Source organism: Exophiala oligosperma (genome assembly GCF_000835515.1).
Source record: "Exophiala oligosperma strain CBS 72588 unplaced genomic scaffold supercont1.1, whole genome shotgun sequence".
NCBI lineage: Eukaryota > Fungi > Ascomycota > Eurotiomycetes > Chaetothyriales > Herpotrichiellaceae > Exophiala > Exophiala oligosperma.
The window spans coordinates 2,089,321-2,116,084 of record NW_015622818.1 but is presented as its reverse complement, the minus strand read 5'-3'; the positions used below and the strand labels follow the sequence as shown (position 1 = coordinate 2,116,084).

General features: G+C 51.8%; 10 protein-coding genes across 10 annotated transcripts; 7 read left to right on the top strand and 3 right to left on the bottom strand.

Annotated features, from left to right (window-relative positions):
* The first annotated feature begins 98 nt into the window (after window positions 1-98).
* PV06_00733 (1-(5-phosphoribosyl)-5-[(5-phosphoribosylamino)methylideneamino] imidazole-4-carboxamide isomerase) lies at window positions 99-1,170 on the top strand. The gene is made up of 3 exons (XM_016401277.1): window positions 99-444; window positions 540-726; window positions 793-1,170. The coding sequence occupies exons 1-3, from the start codon at window positions 145-147 to the stop codon at window positions 1,077-1,079; spliced, it is 774 nt and encodes a 257-aa protein (XP_016268330.1). The 5' UTR covers window positions 99-144; the 3' UTR covers window positions 1,080-1,170.
* A 300-nt stretch (window positions 1,171-1,470) lies between these two features.
* Window positions 1,471-3,372, top strand: PV06_00732 (uncharacterized protein). Its single transcript, XM_016401276.1, has 2 exons — window positions 1,471-1,979; window positions 2,030-3,372. The coding sequence occupies exons 1-2, from the start codon at window positions 1,596-1,598 to the stop codon at window positions 2,540-2,542; spliced, it is 897 nt and encodes a 298-aa protein (XP_016268329.1). The 5' UTR covers window positions 1,471-1,595; the 3' UTR covers window positions 2,543-3,372.
* A 2,410-nt stretch (window positions 3,373-5,782) lies between these two features.
* Window positions 5,783-9,335, top strand: PV06_00731 (uncharacterized protein). The gene is made up of 3 exons (XM_016401275.1): window positions 5,783-8,182; window positions 8,232-8,315; window positions 8,366-9,335. The coding sequence occupies exons 1-3, from the start codon at window positions 6,447-6,449 to the stop codon at window positions 8,634-8,636; spliced, it is 2,091 nt and encodes a 696-aa protein (XP_016268328.1). The 5' UTR covers window positions 5,783-6,446; the 3' UTR covers window positions 8,637-9,335.
* On the bottom strand, window positions 9,001-10,742 carry PV06_00730 (uncharacterized protein). The gene is made up of 2 exons (XM_016401274.1): window positions 10,223-10,742; window positions 9,001-10,120 (listed from the first exon to the last, which is right to left on the bottom strand). Exons 1-2 carry the CDS (start codon window positions 10,376-10,378, stop codon window positions 9,578-9,580), a joined length of 699 nt encoding a protein of 232 aa, XP_016268327.1. The 5' UTR covers window positions 10,379-10,742; the 3' UTR covers window positions 9,001-9,577.
* Window positions 10,743-11,416: 674 nt separating this feature from the next.
* PV06_00729 (uncharacterized protein) lies at window positions 11,417-17,759 on the top strand. The gene has a single exon (XM_016401273.1). It carries the CDS (start codon window positions 11,885-11,887, stop codon window positions 17,261-17,263), a length of 5,379 nt encoding a protein of 1,792 aa, XP_016268326.1. The 5' UTR covers window positions 11,417-11,884; the 3' UTR covers window positions 17,264-17,759.
* A 61-nt stretch (window positions 17,760-17,820) lies between these two features.
* On the bottom strand, window positions 17,821-20,737 carry PV06_00728 (hsp90-like protein). Its single transcript, XM_016401272.1, has 2 exons — window positions 20,548-20,737; window positions 17,821-20,364 (listed from the first exon to the last, which is right to left on the bottom strand). The coding sequence occupies exon 2, from the start codon at window positions 20,332-20,334 to the stop codon at window positions 18,226-18,228; it is 2,109 nt and encodes a 702-aa protein (XP_016268325.1). The 5' UTR covers window positions 20,335-20,364; window positions 20,548-20,737; the 3' UTR covers window positions 17,821-18,225.
* Window positions 20,738-21,698: 961 nt separating this feature from the next.
* On the bottom strand, window positions 21,699-22,079 carry PV06_00727 (uncharacterized protein; the record flags this gene model as incomplete). Its single annotated transcript, XM_016401271.1, has 1 exon — window positions 21,699-22,079. The coding sequence occupies one exon, from the start codon at window positions 22,077-22,079 to the stop codon at window positions 21,699-21,701; it is 381 nt and encodes a 126-aa protein (XP_016268324.1).
* A 393-nt stretch (window positions 22,080-22,472) lies between these two features.
* PV06_00726 (uncharacterized protein) lies at window positions 22,473-23,153 on the top strand (the record flags this gene model as incomplete). The annotated part of the gene is made up of 1 exon (XM_016401270.1): window positions 22,473-23,153. The coding sequence occupies one exon, from the start codon at window positions 22,473-22,475 to the stop codon at window positions 23,151-23,153; it is 681 nt and encodes a 226-aa protein (XP_016268323.1).
* A 24-nt stretch (window positions 23,154-23,177) lies between these two features.
* On the top strand, window positions 23,178-23,616 carry PV06_00725 (uncharacterized protein; the record flags this gene model as incomplete). Its single annotated transcript, XM_016401269.1, has 2 exons — window positions 23,178-23,226; window positions 23,255-23,616. The coding sequence occupies 2 exons, from the start codon at window positions 23,178-23,180 to the stop codon at window positions 23,614-23,616; spliced, it is 411 nt and encodes a 136-aa protein (XP_016268322.1).
* A 709-nt stretch (window positions 23,617-24,325) lies between these two features.
* On the top strand, window positions 24,326-26,447 carry PV06_00724 (uncharacterized protein; the record flags this gene model as incomplete). The annotated part of the gene is made up of 7 exons (XM_016401268.1): window positions 24,326-24,419; window positions 24,756-24,857; window positions 24,925-25,032; window positions 25,092-25,238; window positions 25,282-25,321; window positions 25,361-25,670; window positions 25,927-26,447. The coding sequence occupies 7 exons, from the start codon at window positions 24,326-24,328 to the stop codon at window positions 26,290-26,292; spliced, it is 1,167 nt and encodes a 388-aa protein (XP_016268321.1). The 3' UTR covers window positions 26,293-26,447.
* Window positions 26,448-26,764: the final 317 nt, after the last annotated feature.

Here is a 26,764-nt window from a genome sequence, read left to right as displayed (position 1 = left end):
AATTAAGTCGGCTAACCTGCTTACTTGGAAATTTTCTGTCCCGCGCTACGCAAGGAACAGCCCCAGTTACTCAAGTTGGCACGCTCTTCTCTTCTCTACAATTCCAATATTTCGCATGAAATCTCTTCCTATACTTCGTCCGTAATGACCCGCTTCCGCCCTTGCATTGACCTGCACGCGGGGCAAGTGAAGCAAATCGTGGGCGGCACACTCAGCACGCAAGAGTCCGACCTGAAGACGAATTATGTGTCATCACACCCGGCAGGTTACTTTGCCCAGCTATATCGCGAGGCCAACCTGCTCGGTGCCCATGTTATAATGCTCGGCCCCGGCAATGATGCTGCCGCCAAAGAAGCACTCGCTCACTGGCCCGGCCATCTTCAGGTTGGTGGCGGTATCAACAACACCAACGCCAAAGAGTGGATTGACGCTGGTGCTGAAAAGGTAGGTTGAACGTAACACGGCCGATAGACCGAAAAAGCCCTTTTCCTTTTTAATTGGGTTTTGTCTGGGATGCGAATGTTAATACGCAGCAGTAGGTCATCATAACTTCCTTTCTATTCCCCAACGGCCGGTTCTCGCTGGAACGTCTGAAATCCGTCCTTTCATCCCTAGGCAGTGACCCGTCCAAACTCGTCATCGACCTGAGCTGTAGACGGAAAGGAGATACCTGGTTCGTCGCCATGGACAAGTGGCAGACCATTACTGAGATGGAGATCACGAAAGGTATTGTTTTCCTCCGCCAGGCGCCGATCCTCTGTGAAACCAATCATACTAACGAGCCAAAAAAAGAGAGCATTTCCATGCTCGAGCCATATTGTTGCGAGTTCCTGATCCACGCCGCGGACAACGAGGGTCTACAACAAGGGATTGACACGGACCTCGTTCGCAAATTGGCCGAATGGTGCACCATTCCAGTCACGTACGCCGGTGGCGCCCGGACAGTCGACGACCTCGGCCTCGTCAGGCAATGTAGTGATGGCAAAGTTGACTTGACTATCGGTAGCGCACTGGACGTGTTTGGAGGCAGTGGAGCCAGGTTCGAGGACTGTGTAAAGTGGAATCAAGATAATGTATAACGAGTTACCATTTATCCAGGTATTTCACTGTCCAGTGACTACTTCTGTTCGTGGCACTGTGCAGGTTGGTAGCATGTCGTCTGGCAATAAGACCCTTCTCGGCACATGACTTTCAGGCGCTTTTAATCCCCGAATGCCCCCACCGGCCCTTGTAAAAGACGATATTTTAGAGCAGTACAGAGTATCAGGCGGTTCTTCTTATCTCAATTGTAATGGAAGATTGTACACAGTCCCAAAAATGAAGCCCGGAAAGATGGCCCCTAGTGGTGGCACCTCGGCAGCGAATAAACGCATGAGCGGCCGCCTTTCCTTAACTGGAACGGCTATTTCCGCGCCTGCGTAATGAATTGTCCTCGCAATAATTTTTATTTCGTAGGCGCAGAGGTTCCGACTGTGAACTCGATGTAACGAACTCATCCTTTCACCTGACGGGTGAATGACTACTTGCTACAGACTAGACATTCGACAACAGAGATTTCTAATTACGTCTTGATCACGGAAAAACGTGTAGCAACGATGCTGGGCAAGCGGAAACGAGAAGTTGCGGTCGCTCCTCGACGACGAGAGCGCATTTCGACAGACGACGAAAACCCTACTCCTACAACGAGCGCCGATGCAAGTCAAGACCTCTTTCGAAAATATTTCGAATCTGCCTTTGAACCTCTGCCCGAGTCGAAGATGAAGCCTTCTTCGCATCCAGAAGGGGATGATGAGAGCGAAAGCGAAGGCGAGGACTTGGAGGACGAAAACAGTGAGGCTACAAGTGAAGAGTCGGCGTGGGAAGGTCTGTCAGATGCAGGCCAGCAAGATGCAGAGGTGGTGGTTGTTGTTGAGCACAACGCTACGGCGCAAGATGCAGAGGAGCTCGACTCTCACAAGCGGCAATACAAGTCGTTCATGGTGAGTCATGATGCTCACCCAGACAGAGAGATGTTAACCGAAGACAAAAGAGTTCAAAACCACCCAAGGACTTACAGCGAGCGACGAAGAAAACGCCCGACAAGGCGGCAGTCGGAGAAGATGACGCATTGGAAGCGCAAAATTTGAAACATGACCTCGATCTTCAACGGCTACTGAAAGAATCCCACTTGCTGGAACAGGCGAAGTCGTCGACAATGCCCGGGGCAGAGCGTCATAAGGCCATTGATATGCGAATGAGGTCATTGGGGTCTAAAGACTCCCTGTTTCACCAGAAGAACATGCCCCGATCACATCGAGTGGGTATTGTGACCAAGGCGACAAGCCGCGAGGCACTGCGCAGAAAGGAGGCCAAGGAGAATGGTATCATACTGGAGAAGCCGTCCGGAGAGGCCAGGGCTACGAACCGGAGGGAGCGAGGCGTCGATAACCCTGCAGTAGGTAGATTCCGAAGTGGCACCCTGAAACTTAGCAGGAAGGATGTCCTCGACATCCAAGGTTCAAGCCGGGGAGGTGGTCGCAATACCCGTCAAAAGCGTCATTAACTGCTCGAGACATGACAGCCCTTGAGAAAAACATCTCATGCGTGGCAGGCCGCTCGCTCTCCACCGAACTCCTATCCGCTTGGAAGGCTGTATGGAGGGGCTTGTTTCGTCTTGTGCCAGGATCTTTGAACTGGCTTGAAGCTATTTTCACAGCCTGGATGCTGTAAATCCTTTGGACAGCTTGGAATCCCATGACATCTATCCAGGAGAGTGGCTAGCCAGGGCTGGCATTTGTCATTAGCGGAGTGACGTTGAATATCATGACTGGTTGAAATGGGCGATTCGAAACGTGCCCCCCATCGACTTGGCCTCGACGGCAGCTGGCTCGGTCGAAGAACATTCTTTGCTGTTGCACCATTGCCTCAGCCTCGGGACTTCTCGCCACCGTAGCAAGGTTGGTCTTCCGAGCCAAAGAGCCCAACAAAGCCCTCAGCCGTCTCTCTATCGTCAGCGTCTCACCATCATTCGGTTGTGGTCTATCCGTGGTGGCGGAGCTTGCAGGGTGTCCCAAACCAGTAAGTTGTGATGGACAGTGACCGCTTTGGTGTCTCTGCGACGTGACCCTGCGTTCTCACGGACAGGACGGACTGATTTTGACTGTCGGAGATTTGCCAGGATCAAGGGCTTTGGTACCAATTACGCCACTACATAGCACGCTGTGCCTAGTTTCAGGCTTTGGACAATTCGGCCAGGTTTATGGCAGTCGCATTTCTTAAGTTCTTTAGAGGCTTCAAATGCGACGATATGTGCCAATGCTTTCTGGAAGATCGAGCATGATTGTCCTCGTACGAGAAGAAGCGCAGTCGCATGCAAAGATGATGTGCAGCATGACCACCGTGCGTGCTTCGATCGGGGTTCAAAGTCCAATCGCAATAATTACGGAGAAAAACAGGACGTCTCGAAGTACGGTGACATCTGAGCCGACAGCGGTGGCGGGCTTTGGTTCGGCGTCGACCAATGCGGCTGCAGCAGGAGAATTACATCTGAAACGTAGCGCCATCTTGCTGACGGCGCGTGCATTGCAGATTCTGGAGAGACCAATCCCTCAAGAGGGAAACGCAAGGGCATCGATGTTGCCATGTCCCTCGCATCCCAACATGAAACTGTTGTCTAAGCGAGCTCGCCCGCCTGGAATTGACGATGCCAATCTAGAAAGCGTCGGCGTAGTCGAGGCCGCCATCACAGCTCGTGGTGGAGCCCCTTTTTACGGCCATTGGAGACAGGGAGGGTTCGTCGCTCGCCAATGTGCGAGGCGAGCAACAAGACGAGCAATAGTCACAGTAGTCCATTTGTGGAGATGACTGTGACAAGCACAGGAAACCACATCCTGTTAAGCTTGTGATAGGGGAGGAGAAAAGCCCATGCTCCTCGTGATGAGCGAGCCGTCACGTGTGCTACGGATTGATTTGTCCATGGGTCTCTGAGTCGACTCTGGTGCCCTCCAATCGCTTCGGGCTGATCGCGTTCTTTTGCGCCTGCGCTCGACCAAACATTTGTGTTATATACGGCGACCATCCTACATGCAGCCCCTTTTGTAAAGCTGGATAGTTGGACACTTGCCGAAGTGCTTGCCACAATTACAGATGGCCCCTTCGTAAATGCGACTGACCATTGACCGTTGACAGTCGCGCAGAATCTGTTGTTGTGACCTCAATTACGCTTATGCGATGGCGGGTCTTGGGTGTCAAAGTCCACTCAAGATAGTTATCCTAGTCCTTCGCCTTTTTCCAATAAAAGGGGGGGCACTTGTCAGTTGAATCCATGGTGACTTCGGAGCATATCCTAGATTCTGTTAGGACAGCTTAGGACGCCATAGGTGGCTGAATCCGACTGCAGTCATCGTGCATGAGAGTGAGCATTCACTATGGAGTAGCTCAGACAGGTCGTCAACGTTGTACCTGGTAAGCAAAACCGGGTACCCATGCCTCCTCTGTATGATGATTTAAGCTCACAGATGAAACTGGGCGTCCTTTTTGGCGGCCTTTGTTTGAGATGCGTTTGAAAATGATCCGGGCACTGGTCAGTGTGGCTCGGCGCCAGAGCGGGACAAGCAGCTGGTGCGCCGTACACCCATTCGCCCACGGGGTCTGCAACTCTCAGCCACTCGTTTCATCAACTCGACTTTCACGGACCATATTCAAGCGACACGCTGAACATGAGGAATGCGCGCAGGGACCTCCTCAGGATCAAAATAGCAACCCACCTGCGAACATGGTCGCTTTGCGGAGTCACGATTAAGTTATTGCTTGGCCTAAGCATTGCATCGTATTCTACGGACCAGCGATCAGAAGCGGTAGTGGCACATCCTTCGTGCCTGGGATTGGAGGTCATCGGTCCATAGTATCCTGGCACAGAGTGGCCGCGATCAAAACTCGTCTTTGCTAGGTACCGCCTTGCGGGACGAACTGTTCAGGATCGGTCGAGGAAAGGCATACGCAATTGCCCATGTGCATTCCAAAAATCAGAGGCAGTGTCTGTGTCAACAACCGACTATATCGCTGAGCTGGGGCTGACTGAGATACGGACTACCGGTGTTCCGAGGATATACGGAGTCGGCCCTGCTGAGGTGTACAGTACTTCGTATGGACTGTTGGCATATGAATAGGCCGCATGCAGCCTGGAAGATCACCCATCATGGCACAGTGGAGCAGCTCGTACTTGTACTTGTACCTGTTCTAGCGCGCATTGTCAGTGGGACAGACGGAGAGCCTACTGGCCGAGTCGTTGGCGCGTTCCCCAAAGATAGAGCGAGCAGTCCAAAGAGATGCGAATGCCAGCATCCAGCAAGCGGCAAACATGGCCCCAGGTTGGGATGCACCTGTGCCTTGCAGGAGGTCGGACAGCGTCTGACCACTCAAACAAGTCTTCGTCAATACCGAAGATGTGCAGAAGTGCCAGGACGAGTGGCAGATGAAGACCGAATTCGCGTTGGTCGATGAATGGATGAGAAGAATGGAGAAAGATCCCCTGTACGTCGTCGTCCCTCCCTAGACACCCTGGTCTCCATCCCTTTCCGCCTCTTGTGCTTTCTGGCTGGCAGTAGCGCCTAAAGGCCAGTAGCTTACCCGGACTGGGCCCCCCCTAGCCACTTGATCCGCTAGCCTGGCCCACGATTTTCGTTCCCCTCCCCCCCTAGAACGCTAGACCGCTAGGCATGGGAGGTGCCTTCTAGTCACTGAGCTTAAGTAAAAACGAGACCCATCTGCCCAGTGGCAGCGAGAATGTCTTGCCGTCCACCTAATCTACCCTTTCGTTCTTGTTTCTCGCTTCTCGCACTGGCTGGTCTCACTCCTCCCGGCTTTCCTTCTACGAGCACTACCCCAGCACATCTTCGTTCCCATCATCACCACTACTACTCTCCCTCCCTTTTTTCTTGTTATTTCTTAAGCCTCATCACTCCTCCATCTGTTTCAACTTTGTCGTTGCTCCTGCACTGCGACTTTTTCCATCCTTCTTTTCCCGTCCTCGGCCTTGCCCTTAGGACTTGGAGAGGCTAGCTTCTCTCCTTATCCACTTTCGTTTCACCTGCTCTCGCTTGCCCATCACTCGAGACAGGAGCTTCACCACGTCTGGACGTACTGCGGAAGCTGGTCTCTCGCATTGACTCCATTTACATCATCGGCACCATCGTTCGCTATACACAGAGCATCATAACAACCGCCTGCTCCTCGCCGATTTCCTGGCCAGATCTGTTGTCCTATCCTCCCCTTTCTGCACCTGCTATCCTGGGTCCGGCTCATACCACTCGTTTCCGGTCCGATACCAACCTCAAGTTGCGAGCACACATACCTGCGCTTTGTCCGGTGGATAGGCAGAAGTGACAAGAGTGGGAAAGTCAGTGACGACTAACCCCTCCACACCGTACCGCCGCCCTTGGTCGCGTCAACATTTCCATCCGCGATCAATGTACCCCTCAAGCGGTGCGCCCATGGCCCAGCCTCAGAAGCCCGAGACTTTTATGCTCTCGAACGAAGCACAACAAAGCTTACCGCAAGATGCGCAAGTCGCTCTGCAGCAAGTCGATAACCTCAAATATTTCCTCATTTCCGCCCCTGTGGATTGGAGTCCCGATTCTTTGATCCGAAGATTTCTCCTCCCCACGGGCGAATATGTTTCCTGTGTATTATGGAACAACCTCTTCCACATCTCCGGAACAGATATCGTGAGATGTCTGTCTTTCCGGTTCCAAGCATTTGGCCGCCCGGTCAAGAACCCGAAGAAATTTGAGGAGGGTATTTTCTCTGATCTGCGCAACCTCAAGTCGGGCACGGATGCTTCGTTGGAAGAACCAAAGAGCCCCTTCCTGGACTTTTTGTACAAGAACAACTGCATCCGAACACAAAAGAAGCAAAAAGTCTTTTACTGGTACAGTGTGCCCCACGACCGCCTGTTCCTCGACGCCCTGGAGAGAGATCTGAAGCGGGAGAAGATGGGTCAGGAAGCTACCACGAAGGCTGTCGCAGAGCCGGCCCTGTCATTTGAGTTCGACTCATCACAGTCCCTCTTTGAACAGCTGACAAAAGCCCAACAAGCCAATTCGTCGTCATTTGCAACCGCCAACGCAAATGTGAATTACTCCCAGTCAACCTCTCCGGTTCTTCGTGCAGCAGACTCGATGCCCCCTCCCCAGATGATGCCTGCTCAGATACCGCGATCACAGGAGCAACCAACTGCTATGTATACCAGCATGGGTATGCAAACACCCATTACGACCACAGCGATGTCACGGGAACAGGATTTCTCCACCATTGGCTACGATCGAAATGGTCTTCCCTATGACCGTTCACATATGCGACATGCTTCTATGCCTGCCTACATGGAATATTCGCCGGCTCCTTCATTTGTCTCTTCACATTTTGAGGACTACAGCACGAGAGGCTTGTCGTATGAGCCTATTACCCCTCCTCAGCATGCAGTTCCAGTTGGCGCGGAACCAGCCTACATTGCCAACGAAGACACCGGGCTCTACTCGGCCATCCCGGAAATGCAACCTATGCCTGCATACAACCCAATGGCTTCACTGCCTCCCTCTACTCTGGCAGGTCCTACCTATGCGGCTGCTCCTCGTCCTTTCCCACCTGCAAATGTCTATTCGGTCATTGAAGGTTCCCCAACATACAAGGCGCGGAGGAGGCGTTCCTCGATACCTTCTTCAATCATGAACGCAGTCGCTGCCAATGCTGTTGCTCAAGTTACTCATGGTATGAAGACACATGTACCTCAAAGACCCAGTGATCTTCGACGCTCCATGTCCAGCTCCGTACTCCCTATCGCAGAGGGTGATGAGTCTGGCGACCACTCCCCTTCCGGAATGGTTCAAAACTATGCGGCATCCCTTGCCCACAAGGTAGACCACCTCAATGACTATTCACGTCACACGACGCCGCTTGCTAGTCTGGAAGAAGACCCTGTGCACTCCATGGGCATGGTGACTGGTTCTGAAGTTATGCCTGGCCTCATTGGAGACGACATGCATCCCGCTTCGTTGCATGCTAGTCCTGCAGTTCGATTAGAAAGACCGGGCCCGGTCCGACGAGCACGAAGTGCAACCATGATGGAGCTTGGTGTGCCGTACAAGTCGCATTCTTGCCCAATTCCTAGCTGCGGGCGACTCTTCAAGCGCCTCGAGCATCTCAAGCGGTATGTTGACCTCCTTTAATTTTCCTTGGCGCCTACTGACACATTCTAGACACGTCCGAACCCACACTCAAGAACGGCCATATGTCTGCCCTTATTGCAACAAGGCTTTCTCCCGATCTGACAACCTTGCTCAGTGAGTTCCCCCCTGAGATGCCATATTGTCTCGGACTAATGAATTTCCAGGCACCGCCGTACGCATGAATCTCAACAAGACGGCCAACCTGTTCCCACAACAAGCGAAGAGGAGCTTGAAAACGAAGAAAATGAGTTCGGCTCCATGGATGAATTATCATCCCCTGATGAGGTCACTCGACCTACAAGCGTGTCCGGCATGATGGCCATGTCCATGCCACCACCTTCAACGCTTGTCATGCAATCTATGCCACAATCCATGTCGCAGCCAATGATGGCTCCAAGTCAACTAGTCCAACCTTCCATGTTGCAAAATCTCTAGACATATTATGACACGAAGAAGATGATTCCTGCAAGGGAAAAGGGCGTGGTGCTGTTTTTGTTCTTGTTCCGCACTTCTGCGAGGGGCTGGGAAAAGAAAGGGTGACGTGCTCATGATGAACGAGGGTTCAGCCTTGGATTGGCGACCATCACGGCAAACAGCGAGCTCTTAGACCTTCTATGCCTCGAAGCGTTCGGTTCCAATGCTTCTTGAGGCCTGTGTACACCTTTTTTCTGAGAGCTGTATACTTTGGGCGGTCTTTTGGGTTTGTTTGACGTTATAATTCTTGCTTGGATTTGGGTTACTTCTGACATCCAAGCCATGAAAAGAAATGGCACTACCTGGACCAACTGTACATATATGTCTTTCTGTTATTTCTTGCGAGCAGTTGCATGCATGCTTGTCCATTATTCATATGCTCAATAAAGGGAGTTGACCAAATTTCGGTGTCTAAAGGGGCTCTCATTGCTTACGAGGTCGCTCTGTGTATGTGGGCGTGCTAAAACAGTCATGCGTGCTCTTCAGTCGCTGCCGCTAAAGCTGCATACTGGAAAAGGTCACGGTCAACGATTAGCTAATGAAAGCGTGTTGTCGGTCGACAAGATGTTTGACGGTGAGTTGAGCATGCGCAGCCGAGGGAGGTGATGAGCAATGCGACGCTTCGGACCTGACCAGTTCTCATCGTCTGGTGAAGCCGGGCATTCTGTTCCTGGTAGATCAACTTTGGTGCTGGACTTTTTTTACACTTGCTTGGGAGGGCCGTATATAGCGCATGATGGATATATACTCCGTAAATGAAGCAGTACATGGACGGTGCAAGTGCATGTCACACAGATTCGAGGGTGAAGAAAAGTGGACATTCATTATTTTCGTCTGTATAGAGAGAGTGTACCCTTCTTTTCTTCTTTCTCTATTCTGGAGGTGTATACGGGGACCTGTCATCACCGTCGACCACCACCACCACTCGTGCTTCTGTTCCCAACCACGACTTCTCGTGGTGCATCTCCTTCGTCCTCGCTGTCATCCCGGAAGCCCTCTTCCAGTTCTCGACTCAACCGCCGGTCCGAGTCCATGGCGGCGTCTTGGAGCTGGCTCGCGGTCCGGGCGGCGGCGGCCATGTTGGAGACCTGACGCTCCATGCCGTGGCGGCGCTGGTTCCGTTCCTGGACGTCGAAGCCGACCATGGCCTCGCCGGACTCGACGTCGAAGAGCTCGCCGTCGGCGCTGACGACGCTGTCGCGACGGCGGAAGCGATCGCGGAACGCCCACGTCGAAGGGAGGAAGAGGCGCACGAAGACGCCCATTACCCGCTCACGGACGGACGACGGCTGCAGGGCTTCGGGGAAGTGGGAGGACAACAACGAGGTCGACTGGAGAGGGAGGTATTGCGAGTATCGGGCTCGATGGCGGCGGTAGAGCGGTAACAGGGCGTGGAAGACGACGAGGTAGAGCGCCGCGGCGATGAAGATCGGAATCAGGACGGTCTATAGGGATCGGTTGCAATTCTTTTGTCAGTGTCCGTGGTGACGATTACTCTCTGGAAAAGACTACTTGTTCTCTTTGAAAACGGCGTTTTGGAAAGTTACCTTTGTGAAATTGAGAAAGCCGGACCCGGCCATTTTGCTGGAGGAGTCGGCGGCGGCCGTGGCGGTGCTTGTCGCTGTTACTTCAGCCTGCACGGGTGGTGTTTCTTTGTTCGAGGCGATGGTGCCTGGGATGGAACGTCGAAGATATTTCATCATCACGCCGCCATGATGGCGGCTTCGATGGATGGAAAAGGGCACGGGTGGAATAGATATATACTCTGGTAGTAGATGGTCGCACGGAGTGGCCCGTGAAGAGACAGAGTGGTTCTCTCTGTCAATTTGGGGGGACGTGTGAAATTGGGTCTAACTGTCCGTGCAATATCCGTTCAATGGCTCCCTTGGGAAGGTTTGAAGGCGTCCGAGGGCGGGAGTGGTGGGAAGGGAGGAGGATGGCACAACTCAAGTGTTGCTGACAGCCCGGGCACTTGAGATGATTACTGGGGCCTAACGGATAATGCAAGAACTACGGAGGAGCTTAGCTAAGGTAGTCCTCCGTGATGTACAGATATTGTGCCGAATTCTGTAGGGGGGACGGAGAACGCTGTCTAAGGTTGTTTTCAATCCCCGAAGTCAAGCCCTTGGTCTTGGTCTGGGCACAGGGTAGAGATGTGCTTGATGATCTGTACTTCTACTGGGCTCTGCTGTAGTTTTATGCAAGCCACGCATTGGGATACCGAGGTGAGTTCCGGACCATGTCTCAGTGATAACTGAGGAAATGCCTCGTTAAGGGTCCCCAACAGTCAACAGTCAGCTTCTTACGGAGTAGTCTATTAGTACAATTGAATAGGCGAGACTTGTTGTTATTGTAGTCTGCACGAGTACCTACTCGTACGAGTTACGGACTTAGCGAAATCAATTTGACAGGATCGCGTGCAAGCAAACTGCCCAGGTGGTGGTGGTTAGCGGTGGTGATCCGGCTGTATCAGGCCTGGCGCGAGAAGTTGGGGCTGTCCAAAAGGCCCTCAAGCGCCCAATAATTGGTTCCTCGGAGTGCCTCTAAGTGACTTGGACTAGGCCGATGCAGGCCATGAATCTTCTACGAGTACAATGGCTCGAACCCCTGGGAGCGCAAGTGGGCAGCGGCTGCGCAACCCAGAACCACCACCAAGCACACTGGCCACTGGCCATACCCATCGCGAACACTGTCATTACTCGCCTCAACATCGTACTCCGTAATTCAGAATTCTATACTCCGTACTTACAACACAGTTGACATTGGCTTCACACAATCTCTCCTTCGCCTTTTTTTTTGGTACTCTAATCTTTCGTGAATTTTATTCTTCCCTTCGTTGTCCGCCTTGCAGCTGGCACAAAACGGACGTCCGTACCCAATTCGGCCATTCTTTGTTTCCCCGTCGAACTGTTCGCCGCTTTCTCACGCACGATTACTTTGTCCCCATCGCTCTTTATCCCCAAGTCCAACAAACGACATCGAAACGCTCGGACGTCGATTCCACTTGCCAGAACGAGAAACGAGGTATACCGGGGAAAGAGCAGGGACAATGCAGGAATAGAAACATCCGCATACTGGGCCGCCCGATCATTGAATTTGTAACGAGGGGGGAGACAAACTAAAACGAGTCTCAGGAAGTGGGCACCTGTTTTGGGCCATCTCACCAACACACACATGCGTCCTGCTGTTCGGCCTGCGCTGCAGAGACGATGCCGCCGATAACGCAATCAGACAAGGCTTCCAGACAGTCGTCCGCCGGCAAAGGCTTCTTCAGTAGGCGCCATCGCGACAAAGCCGACAGCCGCTACGATGGAGGAGGAGGAGGGACCCTAGCTACACCAGAACCAAACATCAATGGCTCCTGGACGTCTAGGCATTCCAAAAGGGAGTCAGTCGCCTCGAACGATGGTCAGGAAGGGGATGGGGGCGGCCTCAACATGACCGCAGGCGTCATCACCTCGATACCTTACTCCGCGACCGACCGATCCCAAACCCCCGTGACCGTCGACTACCTGCCTCGGGAGGATCAAATCACCTCGAGACGAGAGCCGCAGCCGCATCAGCTGGCTCGCGGGTCCGACTTTCATCAGTATCCCGCCTTCAGTTCTTCCTCGACGAATGGCGCCTCGCATCCGACAGGGCCTCGCCCGCCGCCTCACGTGAACCCCAACGGTGTCACCATGGCTTCGAGCCAGGCAGGAGATCGCGGGACAAAATACCAACAGTGGGGTCGGCCGGGCAGCAGTAACGGCCCTCAACACGGCGCTTACGATTCGGTGTCCACGAGTGACTCCTATGGAGGAAGCAGACGGAAGTCGTTTGACGGTGCCAGCATAAAGTCAACTGCCTCGTCCGCCACGGCAGGGTCGAGCCTTTTTTCATCCGACAGATCTTCAAGAACAGCGGTCCCTTCACGGCAAGACTCCGATACCTCGATGGGAGTGGTGTCCCCCACGCACTCCCGACTATCAAAGCTTAGTTCGCATGCCGGCTGGCCGGCGCAACAATCTTCACCGTTCAGTTCGACTACCTCGTTCACACCTGCCGGGTTCTATCTTCCGAAGCCGCAAAGCGACGAGGAAATCGAGAAGTTGTTTTTGCAACTCATGCATAAGCGTGGTTGGCAGAATCTGCCCGAGCAAGCGAAACGGCAGATGATGGCATACGCGCCCGCGAAGAAATGGACGCTCGTCCATCAGGATAAATTGACGGAGTGGCAGGGCGAACAAAAGAGAAGACAGCAGGCTCGCCAAACGGGTACCATGGACGGCCCGACAGCAAGGGACGTCGAGGGCACTCCTGAATGGTACGTCAAGAAGATTTTGGATAATAGTATATCTGCGAAACAACTGCAGAGTTTGAGCGTCAGCCTGAGAACACAACCAATCAGTTGGGTCAAGGCATTCATCGAGGCACAAGGCCAGGTCGCTTTGACCAGTGTCTTGTTAAAGATTAATCGACGCCAGGCGAGTGGCCCGACTCCAGTCAGCACCACTGGTTCAGCAGAAAAGGATCTCGACAGGGAGTACGACATCGTCAAATGTCTGAAAGCCCTGATGAACAACAAGTATGGTGCTGATGATGCCTTGACCCACGACCAGATCCTGGTAGCGCTGGCCACGTGCCTGATATCACCACGATTGACCACACGGAAACTTGTCAGCGAGGTGTTGACGTTTCTGTGCCACTGGGATCAAGGACAGGGTCATCTGAAGGTGCTTCAAGCCATGGACATGGTCAAAAACCAGATCAACGAAAATGGCCGCTTTGACGCTTGGATGCGTATTGTCGAAGTCACCATCGACGGCCGAGGTAAGATGGGCAGTCTGGTCGGGGCCAGTGAGGAGGTTCGAAGTGGTGGTATTGGTATGGAAAACCTTTTGATGGAATATGCCGTCGCCACGTTGGTTTTGATCAACATGTTGGTCGATGCCCCCGAACGTGATCTGCAATTACGATGTCATATCAGGGCGCAATTCATTGCTTGTGGCATCAAACGGATACTGGTGAAGATGGAATCTTTCCAGTACGATGTCATCGACAAGCAGATTGCCAAATTCCGCGAGAACGAAGCCATCGACTATGAAGACCTGCTTCAGCGAGAAGGTAACAGTATGGTGGACAGTATAGAAGGTGAAGTCAAGGACATGACAGACCCCATGCAGATTACCGACGCCATCATGTCCAGAGTCCAAGGTAGCAGGACGCAAGACTACTTCATTTCTGCCATGCAGCACATGTTACTACTGCGCGAGAACAACGCGGACGAAAGGTTGAGGATGTTCCAGTTGGTCGACTCTATGCTCAGCTATGTCGCTATGGATCGCCGACTGCCAGATATGGATCTGAAGCAAAGCCTGAACTTCACAGTACAGAATCTTTTGGATAGGCTGCACACCGACGATGAAGCTCGTATCGCTTTTGACGAGGCGACAGAGTCGAGGCAGATTGCAGAAGCCGCCATTGCCGAACGAGATGAAATGGCAGCCCAGATCTCTCTTGGTGCTGATGGGATGGTCAAGAAATTACAAAAGCAAGTGGAGGAGCAAGCTGCCATCATTGAAATGCAGTCAAGGCAAGCAGAGGCCTTGAAATCCGAAGTTGCGGAGCTCCAGCGCATCAGAGCACAAGAGCTCCAACGAAACGAACTTGAAAGTCGCGAACTGTACCTTATGCTTAGAGATGCACAGGAAGTCGCAGCCTCTCGCGCCGCCAAAGATGGCACTACGGGCCAAGATCCAACTCAGATGCAGGGCATTTTGGACAGAGAGAAGCTGATGGAGCGCCTAGAGCGAAATCTGGAACGCACCAAAACACAGTTCAAGCTTGAAGGCAAAGTCTGGGGCCAACAAGGCCCGTCGGATAGGCTCAGAGAGCTCCGTGAGAAGATGGACGATATGGTCGACGCTGATTTCCAGGAGAAGACGAAGAGACATCTCACAAATAGTGTCATGGGAAGTGTCCACCGCAGTAACGCTCTGAAGGGATCTCGAAGAGCTGCATTGGAAGCGTTGTCAATCAGCGAAGAGGCCGAAAACGAACACGAGTCTGGTGAAGAAGACGAAGCAGTGGTTTATGAGAAGCCAAGGCTCGTCGAGTTCTCAAGGCCCAAGATCCATACGGAACAGCAGTCTAATCTGATGGGCGAACTCACTTCGAAGGTGAAGAAGCTGGACGATGACAGTGATGATGCGACAGCGGACAGCGACGGCATCACAACTGGGCCTTCCCATCCAAGCCTCGGGTCCGAGTCTCCCAAGACGCCCACTGATGAAGCACACGGTGAAGCTAAGTTCAATGGTCCTCCTCCGCCCCCGCCGCCACCACCACCTCCAGGATCATCGGAGCCTTCTCCGGCTCTTATACCTGGATTTGAGGCCGGCGCACCCCCTCCACCTCCACCTCCGCCGCCTGGAATGCCTCTTTCTCCTACAACCCCGTCAATGCCTGGCTTCGCTGGAGGTCCGCCTCCACCACCTCCTCCGCCGCCGGGTTCACTTCCTATGAGCCCTATCTCACCTGCTGCACCCCCACCTCCTGGCGCTCCGCCGCTTCCAGGACTCCAGCATGGCCATTTCCTTCCCCAATCACCTATTGTACCGGTGCCTATGCTTAAGAACCCAATCATGCGTCCCAAGAAGAAGCTCAAGGCTTTCCATTGGGATAAAGTAGACACGCCACAAGTTACGGTATGGGCAAGCAGTACAAGCACGGAAGCCAAGGAAGAGAAGTACCGCGAGTTGCAAAGAAAGGGCGTGCTCGACGAAGTCGAGAAACTCTTCATTGCCAAAGACATCAAGATTATCGGTGCTGGTGCTGGCAAGGGTAAGAACGACAAGAAGCAGATCATCAGTAGTGATATGATGAGAAACTTCCACGTGTCAATGGCAAAGTTCAAGAACGCCACCGCCGATGACGTTGTACGAAAGATTATTCATTGTGACCGAGAAGTACTCGAAAACAACGTTGTGATGGATTTCCTGCAGAGGGAAGATCTCTGCACGATCCCCGAAAACATTGCGAAGCTCATGGCTCCTTACAGCAAAGACTGGACTGGGCCTGACGCGCTGACTTCTAAGCGGGAGCAGGACCCATCTGAGTTGACCAGAGAAGATCAAATTTATCTTCAGACCGCGTACGAGTTGCACCATTATTGGAAAGCCAGGATGAGAGCTTTGGCCTTGGCCAGGAATTACGAAAACGAGTATGACGAGATCTCGGCCAAGCTGAAAGAGATTGTCAACGTATCGGAGGCCATTCGGGACTCGACCTCTCTAATGAGCGTCTTGGCTCTTATTCTCGATATCGGTAACTACATGAACGATTCGAATAAGCAAGCATCTGGATTCAAACTCAGTTCGTTGGCGCGCCTGGGCATGGTGAAGGACGACAAGAATGAAACAACTTTTGCAGACCTCATTGAGCGAATCGTGCGCAACCAGTATTCTCAATGGGAAGTCTTCGTTGAGGACATCTCTGGAGTCGTGCCTGCCTCGAAGCTGAACGTGGATCAATTGCGCCTCGATGCGAAGAAGTATATCGACAACATCAAGAACGTTCAAGCTTCGCTGGACGCAGGAAACTTGAGTGACCCTAAGAAGTTCCATCCTCAAGATCGCGTGGCTCAAGTGGTTCAGAGATCGATGAAAGAGGCAAGACGGAAAGCCGAGCAAATGCAACTATACCTGGAAGAGACTTCACGAACGTACGATGATATTATGACCTATTTTGGAGAAGATAATCAAGATGAGAATGCCAGGAGAGAATTCTTTAGTAAGCTCGGTGGCTTTGTGACGGAATGGAAGAAATCGAGAGAAAAGAACACTGCCATGGAAGAGACCAGGCGTCGCCTTGAGGCTAGTATGGCTCGAAAGAGAGCGCAAGGTGGGTTGACCGCTAGCGGTGGAACAAGTGGAGCAGAAACTCCTGGCAGCCCTCATGCAAATGGTGCCATGGAAGACCTACTTGCCAAACTTCGAGCCGCTGCGCCGCAAGTCAAGGATCAGCGTGACCGAAGACGGCGTGCTCGACTGAAGGAGAAGCACGACCAGAGAATCGCAAGTGGTCAACAGCTCCCAGATATCCCGACGAAGGAAGGCGTCGAAGAAAGCCGTGGGCTAGCCAGCGTCGGAGAGAAAGGCAACGAAGATGGCCTGAGTGCAGAAGATGGCACAAGTGGAAAGGGCGACGTTAGCGAAAGTGAAGATGTTGCTGATCGAGCATTGAAAGCTCTCCAGTCAATGAGGAGCTCTGCCCCATCCACTGGGGATGAGATTGATGTTCGGAGACGACGAGACGGTGCCGATGAGGAACGGAAAGCCAGACGAATGCGAAGGCGGACGGCACATCAAAGCAGTTCCACGCGAGATTCGGTGCAGTCACCCACCAAGAGCGCCGGAGCCGATGACGAGACCAGACTCGATGGAGAGGACGAGGCATCGGTGGATGACAAGCGGTCGTCGGGTGGGACCCTGAGTCCGACGTCGTCTCAACCACCACCACCTGCCATCATAGTCAGTCCCACGCCGGACGAAGAAGTGAATGAAGATTCCAAAAGAGAAGAAGACGGCGATGATGGCGCGTCGTGAGACGAGAATCTGTAGGAGGTTTTCGTGAATCCTTGTTGGAAGGGAAAGAGGGGAGGGAAGAAATCATGTCCACTTTGACACGTTGTAGTATGGATCGAGGGGGGTTTTGAGAATCTTGGATTGAGAGGGGGAGAGAGGGAGAGAATTGCGGTGTATCATATATATCACGCGCCTACTACATTATCCGCTGTTTTATTTTTTGGTACCTTTTCATCTAAGAGACAGAGAGAGAGGGGGAGAGGAGAAAAAAGATACCCAGCCCGAACCACGGCGTCGAGGACACCCGAATATTAATTTGCCACAACCCATGAAATCAATTCACTTGTCATCGAGAAACTTTCTCGATCGATTGATTCCCATTTTCTTTTCTTCTTGTTGGTGGATGGGAGAAGAGAAGTAGGACTCCACGATGTTTTTGTGTATCCGGGGATAATTCTTCTTGGTCGGCGCACACCTTCCTGTACGAATAGTATGTATCGCATACGACGCATGATTGAAAAACAATGAATACTAGAGGGGAAAAAAACACTGCTGGCGAGGTTGGTACACTTCGAAACTTTTTGCTTGGAATCGCAATTTGATTGAGAATTACATACGGAGTACAAGTAGTAGAAGAAGCCCCCTCCCTCCTAAGAAGGACAAAAAGAGGATAACTAAACTACTGATGCTCTCCTTTCTTTGCTACGAGTACTGAAAAAACTGCCATAGCTTAAGCGCATTTCATTCATCCCCGCCGTTGTCGCTTCGCGTGTTCTTTTTTGTTCATCATGTCCGTCTTTCACGAAGAAAAAAACCATTTATCCATGTCCGGGGATATCGCTGATGAAGAGAGAGAGATCATCACCACAAAACACCTTAAAAAAACGCCCTTTTTCGACTTTCGAAGATGATACAATGTGACCAGCGGCGGAAAGGAAGCGTGTCAAATTGAAACATCACACGTTTCAGATGTGGCGAGATGTTTAGTCGACCTCTTCCATGGCGCTCTCACCAGTGGCTTCACCAGCAGGAGCCTCCTCGGCAGCCTTCTCCTCAGAAGTCTCGGCCTCCTCGTCGACGTTCAAGCCAAGAGACACGAGCTTGTGGATACGCTCGGCGAACGAGGCTGGCTCGTCGATGGTGAATCCGGAAACGAGGAGAGAGGTCTCGAACAGGAGTTGAGTGATGGACTTGACAGTGCGGTCGTTCTCACCATCAGCCTCAACCTTCTTCTTGAGCTCTCGGATGATGGCAGACTTGGGCGAGATTTCAAACGTCTTCTTGGAAGACATGTAGGAGGACATCGAAGTGTCACGCAGGGCTTGTGCCTTCATGATACGTTCCATGTTGGCAGACCAACCGAACTGGCCGGTACGGATGGCGCAAGGAGAGCCAATGAGCTTGTGTGACACAACGACCTTCTCGACCTTGTCACCGAGGATGTTCTTCAGGCTCTTGGCGAGGCCTTCGTACTCCTTCTCTTCCTGCTCACGCTCCTTCTTCTCCTCATCGGTCTCCTCGAGCTCGAAGTCCTTGGTGATATCGACAAGCTTCTTGCCGTCGAACTCCTTGAGCTGAGTCATGGCATATTCATCGATGGGGTCAACCAAGAACAAGACTTCGAAGTTCTTCTCCTTGAGAGTGTCAAGGAAGGGAGACTTGGAGACGGCCTTGATGGACTCGCCAGTGATGTAGTAGATTTGCTTCTGGTGCTCTTGCATACGAGTGATGTAGTCGGTCAAAGAGGTGGTATCCTCGCCAGACTTGGTGGAGTTAAAGCGGAGGAGCTTGGCAAGGGACTGGCGGTTCTGAGAATCCTCGTGGATACCGAGCTTGATGTTCTTGCTGAAAGCAGAGTAGAACTTGTCGAATTGCTCGCGGTCCTCGGCGATTTCATTGAAGAGCTCCAGGCACTTCTTGACGATGTTCTTCTTGATGACCTTCATGATCTTGTTCTGCTGGAGAGTCTCACGAGACAAGTTCAGAGGAAGATCCTCAGAGTCAACGACACCCTTGATGAAGCCAAGCCACTCAGGGATCAAGTCGGTCGCATCATCAGTGATGAAGACACGTCGGACGTACAGCTTGATGTTGTTCTTGGTCTTCTTGGTCTCGAAGAGATCGAAAGGAGCACGCTTGGGAACGAAGAGGATGGCACGGAACTCGAGCTGACCTTCAACGGAGAAGTGCTTGACGGCCAAGTGGTCCTCCCAATCGTTGGAGAGGGACTTGTAGAAGGAAGCGTATTCCTCTTGGGTGATGTCGGAGGGGTTGCGGGTCCAGATTGGCTTGGTCTTGTTGAGCTCTTCCTCTTCAATCTTGGACTCCTTGATCTTCTTTGTCTTTGGCTTCTTCTCCTCTTCGTCATCATCCACCTCTTCAATCTTGGGCTTCTTCTCGTCGTCATCTTCCTTGACTTCCTCGGCATCCTCGTCAGGAACCTCCTTCTCGGTCTCCTTGAGAACGTGAAGGTAGATGGGGTAGGAGATGAATTCGGAGTGTTTCTTTACGACTTCCTTGATCTTGGACTCGTTCAGGTAGTCGGTCTGTTCGTCCTTGAGGTGAAGGATCATCTTGGTACCACGACCAAGAGGCTCACCCTCGGTGTCTTGAGTGATGGTGAAGGTACCACCGGCGCTGGACTCCCAGATGTACTGTTCGTCATCGTTGCTCTTTGAGATGACAGTGACTTTGTCTGCGACAAGGTATGCAGAGTAGAAACCGACACCGAATTGACCAATCATGGAAATATCAGCACCGGCAGTCAAGGCTTCCATGAACTGCTTGGTGCCTGATCGGGCAATGGTACCAAGGTTGTTGACAAGATCGGCCTTGGTCATGCCAATACCGGTATCTTGAATGGTGAGGGTCTTGTTCTCCTTGTCTGGGATGATGTCGATTCTGAGGTCTTTGCCAGAGTCCAATTTGCTTGGATCTGAGAGAGCCTCATATCTGATCTTGTCTAGGGCATCTGAGCAGTTGGAGATCAGTTCTCTCAGGAAGATCTCTTTGTTGGAGTAGACGGTGTTGATGATGAGGGAGAGCAGCTGAGAGATCTCAGCCTGGAACTCGAAGGTCTCATTGGGAGCCATCTTTGCGGATGTGAAGGGGTATCTTGAGGTCTGTAGAGAATGAGAAGTCAGTGTTTCTGAAACGAATATGGTTTTGTAGGTAGAGCAATGTGCGTTTGACTTCTCAGGCTGCGCTGACTTTGGTCTCACAAGGACATGTGAAATCAAGCCGTCAACACAGCGCAGGGACTCTGAGATGGGGACAAAAGATCAACAACAATGGACCGTACTTACCGGAAAAGAGGTATGTCTAATTCAAGGCAGGCAAAGAACGAGATATCTATTGCGCGAGAGGATAGTTGTGGGAGAAAAAGCTGAAGAGTGAGAGAGCAGGCTGGCAGTATTTCTATGTTGCTGTGAAGCCTCCAAAAATTGAGTGGGTCTTATGGAATCGCATCGAAAGACGCCTGAAGGTGAATGCCATGGGTGGCTGTCTGACCGTGAGATATAAGGATTATTAGGCAAGACCAAGTGCCCGTGTCAGTGAAATAGGGCGCAGTCAAGGGTGTCACGGTCCTTGTCAGACACTCAGAATTATTGGGCGCAGGCTGGTGGTTGCATTGGAAAGGCCATTCTGTAGTGTGGGGAGCTCAATATGCACCTCCCCATTGGTTGCCTAATTCTGTTCAAACGGCAACCACGAAAGAACGTTCTAGTTGGACCCTGCAGGTGCTGCCCTGTGCTGCCCTGTGTACTCCCCAGTGCCATGACCTTCTAGTGCCATGGTGAGAGGGAGAACAGACACTCACTTTGACAAACTTTTGTGCATACATCCCTTCACTTCACCCACAATATGAACACAATCGAATTGCAGCTCAATTTGGTCTTGTTGATTTCTGACATGTGAAACCACTAGTCTCCCCGCTACAAACATGATCGGCTACCGGATCGTTGCCATGGCAGGTATATCACAACAACGATACTCGTGCTCGTACGGAGTACTTCCAACCCATTTCTGACCAGGCTGATCAACTTCCACCTCATCCTAGCTAACTGGACGGTAACTGCGGTTGCGCCTGTCACACCTTTGCTGTAGTCCGGAGTGCGACCCAACATCCACCCTACCCCTTCCACTTGCTCAATCCTAAATTTGGCACTGCTTTTCAACGATGGGAAGAACGCCCAATGGCCGTGTGGCAGACCCGGGTATACGTACAACTTGGTATCAATTCGGGATTCTTCTCGCAACACACGCTCGTATATGAGGGCGTCATCTCTTATCGGGTCCATACCATCAACTTGGAATTGAGCCGGTGGGAGTCCTGCGTGCCCTCTGGGGTGGTTGAAAACAGGAAATAGCACCGAATCGTCATAGTCAGCCCGATATCCACTGTCGAATAGGTCAATTGCTGCTTTGGGAAGCACGGACTGTCTTGATGCTCATCTCATGAAAGATAGAGTTCTTTATATTTGCCGGGGACAACGGTAGGTGGCAGGACTGCGGGAATGGCAAGATACTGTCCCATCAGAGGCACTGCAAGAGGCTCATCTCTTGCAAGATGCGCCAACACTGCAGCAACATTCCCGCCCGCGGATATTCCGCCGACAATGAAACTAGACGAAAGATCTGCTCCCCAAACCTCTGCCTGCTCGGTAACCCGTCTGAGAGCATCCCAGCCATCTTTGACGGCATACAGAAATGGAAACTCAGGAGCAAGTCTGTATGCTGCTGAAATGCAAACCGCGCCGAATGCTTGTACGAAGTTACGGCAGCTTTGTTCCTCGCTATCTGGCGAACCAATGCAGAAGCCGCCACCGTGGAACATGACAATTTCTGGACTCTTGTGCTTTGGCTGGACGGTAGGTTGGTAGAGCTTGGCCGTGGCTCTCGCTCCATTTCTGGTAGTGTAGTGCAATTCGCTCTGCTTGATCTCTTAGGGCGGATCTCCGAGGGCCTTTGCGACCATGGAGCTTCGCTGTGCAGCTATCTGCTTGTATTCTAGTAAGTCGTCGTACTTCGGCACCGGAAGTGGATGCGCATCCAAGAACTAGGTCGAAGTTAGCAATAAGATATGGCTAGCAGATGAAGCATGTGCGGCTTTGAATTCCAGGTCGATTTGTCCCAGCGCCCGCACATCATCTACACTCTGATGCGACATTTTCGAATTGATTGCTGGTGCTGAAGCTATCAATGACCCCAAGACCTGACTCTTAGTTAAATGGTAACGGCGCTGCACACCATGCGAGGTTTTGACTTCCCAATCCAACTCAGCGATATGCACAAAGCACCCCGTGGAGGGGATAACCGTCTGCCGGTCCACCGTCGGTCGAACCGTGGAAAGATCAAATTTCGGAACAAATCACCGGGCCTCGGTGATGGTCACACGTATTCTGTATCTCTACTACCTTTACCAGCATTTATTCAAATATTCGGACATGTTGCTTACAGGTCGAGAAAACAGAGAACAATTACAGCAATGCGTTATTTCAAGATTGAAGCGTCTGAGGTGAACAGCCTAGAGGACAAGGTTTTCTTGATCACCGGCGCGTCGTCCGGCATCGGCCTTGCCACGGCCGAATTGTTCCTCCGCAAGGGAGCAAACGCAGTTGTTATTGCAGACACCGAATGTCCTCCAGAAGATTTAGACTCGAGAGTGCTCTACATCCGGGCTGATGTCACTGTGTGTGACGACCTCAGACTGTTATTCGCGGCGACCATCGAGAAATACGGAAGAATCGATGTTGTCTTTGCGAATGCTGGGATTGTGGACAGATCCGACTATGTCAGCCTACGAGAAGAGGACGGCAAAGTTTTGGAACCGGACAGGCGCTCTCTCGATGTCAACCTCTCTGGGTGTCTTAACTCGGTGGCACTAGTGATTCATCATATGCAAAAGTAGCAACCTCCTGGCGGCAGCATTGTTATGACGTCCTCCGGCGCTGGATACTTTGGCGTGAGTTCTGCAGCATACAGTATGTAGACACGCTTTCTCCGTAATAGGATTTCTGAGGGCGATGAAATTGCAGCTTCACCCACATATTCCTATGCGCATCAATGTCGTTGCACCGGGGTATACCGAATCTAACAAAACCAAAGGAATGGTGAGCGAGTTCAGGGGTGTTGGTCTGCCCATTCAACCTCCTTCTGCCGTTGGCCTGGCCGTTGCCAAACTTGTGGTCGACGCTTCCTACCACGGCCACACCCTTTTTGTCGCCGATGATCAGTATGTAGAAATGGAGGGGCACCTGGGTGATGATACGGCGAGGTATTTTGGGTCCATGAACGGGGATGAGAAACAGTTTCGAGAACTCCTCGCAATAATGAAGGCACAGATGGAGAAGACACGAAGAGCTCCAGCATGAGAGACTAAATTTGCAAAAGCATCAATGATGAATATAGTGCTTTTCTCTTGTTATGGCAGCCATTTGACTACTGGCATAACTCACCACTTTCCCTGTATGGGCAATGCTTCAATGTCATAGTTCACGTTGAGGATTCGTGGCTGATATCGTAGGCACCAATAACATCACGCCAATCAGAGATGACTTATATATGTTCAGCGCTAAACATGTTTCAGATGTGCTAACAGCACCTAGTCCTTATAACTTCTACTGTACTGCTCACTACGAGTATAGCTTACCTAGTTGACTATGCGGAGAGATTCGTGCAAGGCTGTCACTCCCTTTCCGTGGGGCCAGTTCCGGCTTGGCAAATTCCCAAGTCACCGGTCTCCGATATCACGTCCGAGGACTCGGAGTTCTGGTTCATCCTAATCTGGCCATCTTGTCGTCCGGGACCTTACTGAATGGTAGTAGGCTAGGCCCGTCCAGGCTGAGGGGAGTGACCGAGGTAAGTTGTTGCTTCTGAATGTCCGCTCTACTAGAATTATTGTGGCGGTAAGATAAGTGATCGTCCGTATGTATACCGGGGTACTTACTCATCGTGTCCATTCGGGAGCGAACTCAATACCTATCGGCTTGACAATTCTGCCTCAACGCTTCGCAGGCTTCGTGGATTGAACCAGGGAGTCAAGGCCGGGTCATTTGCAAACGACTAAATCCACCTTGCAAAATGCTTCACGCAGATCCACCTCCACCCATGATTGAGATCCTCGATGAGGTACACTCGACGGCGGATCGGATCAAGATCATCCATGTTGGCGCAGGTGCCTCGGGCCTTTTGATGGCCTACAAGGCCAGAAAGATGCTTTAGAACTATGAACTGGTTTTATACGAAAAGTACTAAATCACATATGCTTCCCAAACCCCCTTCTATTCTTGATCATAAGTTGACTTTTGTCCCAACAGAAATCCAGAGGTGGGAGGAACTTGGTGGGAAAACAGATATCCAGGTGAGTCTTTTTCACAAGCCGAAGAATAGTAGGAAGTGTGACTGACCCTAAGAACATTTCCAAGGCTGTGCTTGTGACATTCCCACACATTGTTACACCTACACTTTCGAGCCAGATACGGAGTGGTCCGCTTCTATGCTGGTCATGTAGAGATCCAGAATTATTTCTTGAGGTTCTACAAGAAGCACCAATTGGAACTCTTCGTCAGGCTCAAACATAAGGTCCTCAGCGCTACGTGGAAGGAGCTTGGAGGTACTTGTAAGTCTCCTTTTATGCGTGGACAAAGCTGCAGCTTTAGGGGTGGGTTTGCAATCAACAGAGAATGAATGTTATGTAAGGGATGTCGAGATCGAACACAATGGCGAAGTCATTCACGATACATGTCACGTCTTGATCTATGGGGCAGGGGTTGTCAACGAAAGGAAATGTAAATTAACTACTTGACGGAGCTTTTGAGATACGCTTGGAATGCTCACTGATACCCAGGGCCTGCCATCGAAGGCTTGCATGATTTCCGCCGACAACTCGCACACTCCGCTGCTTGGGATGAAACAATCGATGCGCGCGGCAAGAAGGTTGCTGTCGTAGGGACAGGCTCTAGTTCCATTCAAATGGTGCCCAACCTCGCCAAAGGTAACTTCAAGGATTTCATGCCCCTTACATGCTACCTAGTCAGGATCAAGAAGAGCTGATCCAGGTTGTTCGACACACCGACTGTAGGTGCCGAACGTTTGACCGTTTTCATGCGAAACAAGTTGGATTTCACCACAGATTCAAACCGACAAACAAAAGGCGGGTACCGCAGGCCTCGAAGCCGTCGTCGGAAGACGCTACTATACCGAGGAAGAAGAAAAAAGTCCTTTGGAGAGGACGCCCACTTCCACCTCGCCTATCGCAAGGAATTCGAGGCCCGAATGGGGCAAGGCGTGCCTGCGCGGCTCTGCAGACAATGAGCAGTTCAAGAAGTTCTTCAGCCAAGATATGATCCGCAAGCTTGGCCCTGGCCACGAGGAACTCATCGACAAGGTCATCCCTGACTGGTCACCTGGGTGTAGGAGAATGACTGTGAGTAATAATATATCCCGGATTCCGGTCGGACCGACAAGTATACTAACTAAAAAAGGGACTCTGGTTGTTATTCAGCCGGGAGAGGGATATCTTAAAACTTTGGCTCAACATCGAAGCCCCAACATACCTACAACATTAGTTGCCTCCTATTTTGGGGGCGAAGGGGGGAGGGAGAGGGAGGGGGGCCATCGCTGACTTTGTTCTTCCGTGGGTCCTGGCAGACGTTTCCACTGTCCACGATGAAATTGTTAAGGTTACTCCCCCAGGCTTGGTCATCATGGGCGCCATCAACGGCTTGCTCGAGACCCTAGCCTTGTCTGTGGGCTGTGCTCAACGAGCTCTCACCGTCTTGCGTTGTGCGCTTGTCATGTCCAGCGAAGGAGAGTACGACATGGGTTCGGGTGGTCCTCTCAGCATGCTCAGGTCCATCCGCCACGGGGGCGAAGAGGATTTCATGGACGGTAGAGGTCGAGGTTTTTCAGACGGGTTTCCAGACGGGTTTCCAGACGGGTTTCCAGACGGGTTTCCAGACGGGTTTCCAGACGGGTTTCCAGACGGGTTTCCAGACATACGCATCGAGGATACCCTCGACTATCTTGGGTTGGTTCCGACGACATGAGCACGCTACAGCATATATATATTCCGCATGCCTGGGGAATTGTGTGAGCCAGTTTTTGGCACAGGACGCGAGGTGGCACACCAAGCTGAGATCAATACCTTTCGCAGCCAGCTTTTTCCTCTTGACTAAGCACGACATCTGGCAACGGGCATTCGCAATGTTGTTTGAATCCACTCCGTAGTCATAACCAATCTTGATCTTGATCGACGCGGCCTTTGTGTCTAGAGGATTCGCCAAATGACCCAAGTCCAAAGAGCGGGGCACTGAAAACCACAGAACTCGACTCGCTTGACTTTGAGTAGAGACGACAACTGCCGATTCAGCGAGATGTTGGTTTCCGAAGCAGCGGCTCTTCATCATTGTCCGTGTAGGAACCAGAACTATGACTTTGAATGGATAGGGTATTACAGCTACGATAATGACATGGCACAGCTCTATGTGAAGCCGTGAATCAACTGCCGAAAGACAAACA

What these genes read in the sequence shown, in the direction of transcription:
- PV06_00733 (XM_016401277.1), top strand. Translation starts at nt 145, where the DNA reads ATGACCCGCTTCCGCCCTTGCATTGACCTGCACGCGGGGCAAGTGAAG. An exon ending in TTGACGCTGGTGCTGAAAAG is followed by an intron (nt 445 to 539) that starts GTAGGTTGAACG and finishes ACGCAGCAGTAG; the next exon opens with GTCATCATAACTTCCTTTCT. An exon ending in TGAGATGGAGATCACGAAAG is followed by an intron (nt 727 to 792) that starts GTATTGTTTTCC and finishes AGCCAAAAAAAG; the next exon opens with AGAGCATTTCCATGCTCGAG.
- PV06_00732 (XM_016401276.1), top strand. Translation starts at nt 1,596, where the DNA reads ATGCTGGGCAAGCGGAAACGAGAAGTTGCGGTCGCTCCTCGACGACGA. An exon ending in GGCAATACAAGTCGTTCATG is followed by an intron (nt 1,980 to 2,029) that starts GTGAGTCATGAT and finishes CGAAGACAAAAG; the next exon opens with AGTTCAAAACCACCCAAGGA.
- PV06_00731 (XM_016401275.1), top strand. Translation starts at nt 6,447, where the DNA reads ATGTACCCCTCAAGCGGTGCGCCCATGGCCCAGCCTCAGAAGCCCGAG. An exon ending in CGCCTCGAGCATCTCAAGCG is followed by an intron (nt 8,183 to 8,231) that starts GTATGTTGACCT and finishes GACACATTCTAG; the next exon opens with ACACGTCCGAACCCACACTC. An exon ending in CGATCTGACAACCTTGCTCA is followed by an intron (nt 8,316 to 8,365) that starts GTGAGTTCCCCC and finishes ATGAATTTCCAG; the next exon opens with GCACCGCCGTACGCATGAAT.
- PV06_00730 (XM_016401274.1), bottom strand. Translation starts at nt 10,378, where the DNA reads ATGATGAAATATCTTCGACGTTCCATCCCAGGCACCATCGCCTCGAAC. An exon ending in GCTTTCTCAATTTCACAAAG is followed by an intron (nt 10,121 to 10,222) that starts GTAACTTTCCAA and finishes CGATCCCTATAG; the next exon opens with ACCGTCCTGATTCCGATCTT.
- PV06_00729 (XM_016401273.1), top strand. Translation starts at nt 11,885, where the DNA reads ATGCCGCCGATAACGCAATCAGACAAGGCTTCCAGACAGTCGTCCGCC.
- PV06_00728 (XM_016401272.1), bottom strand. Translation starts at nt 20,334, where the DNA reads ATGGCTCCCAATGAGACCTTCGAGTTCCAGGCTGAGATCTCTCAGCTG.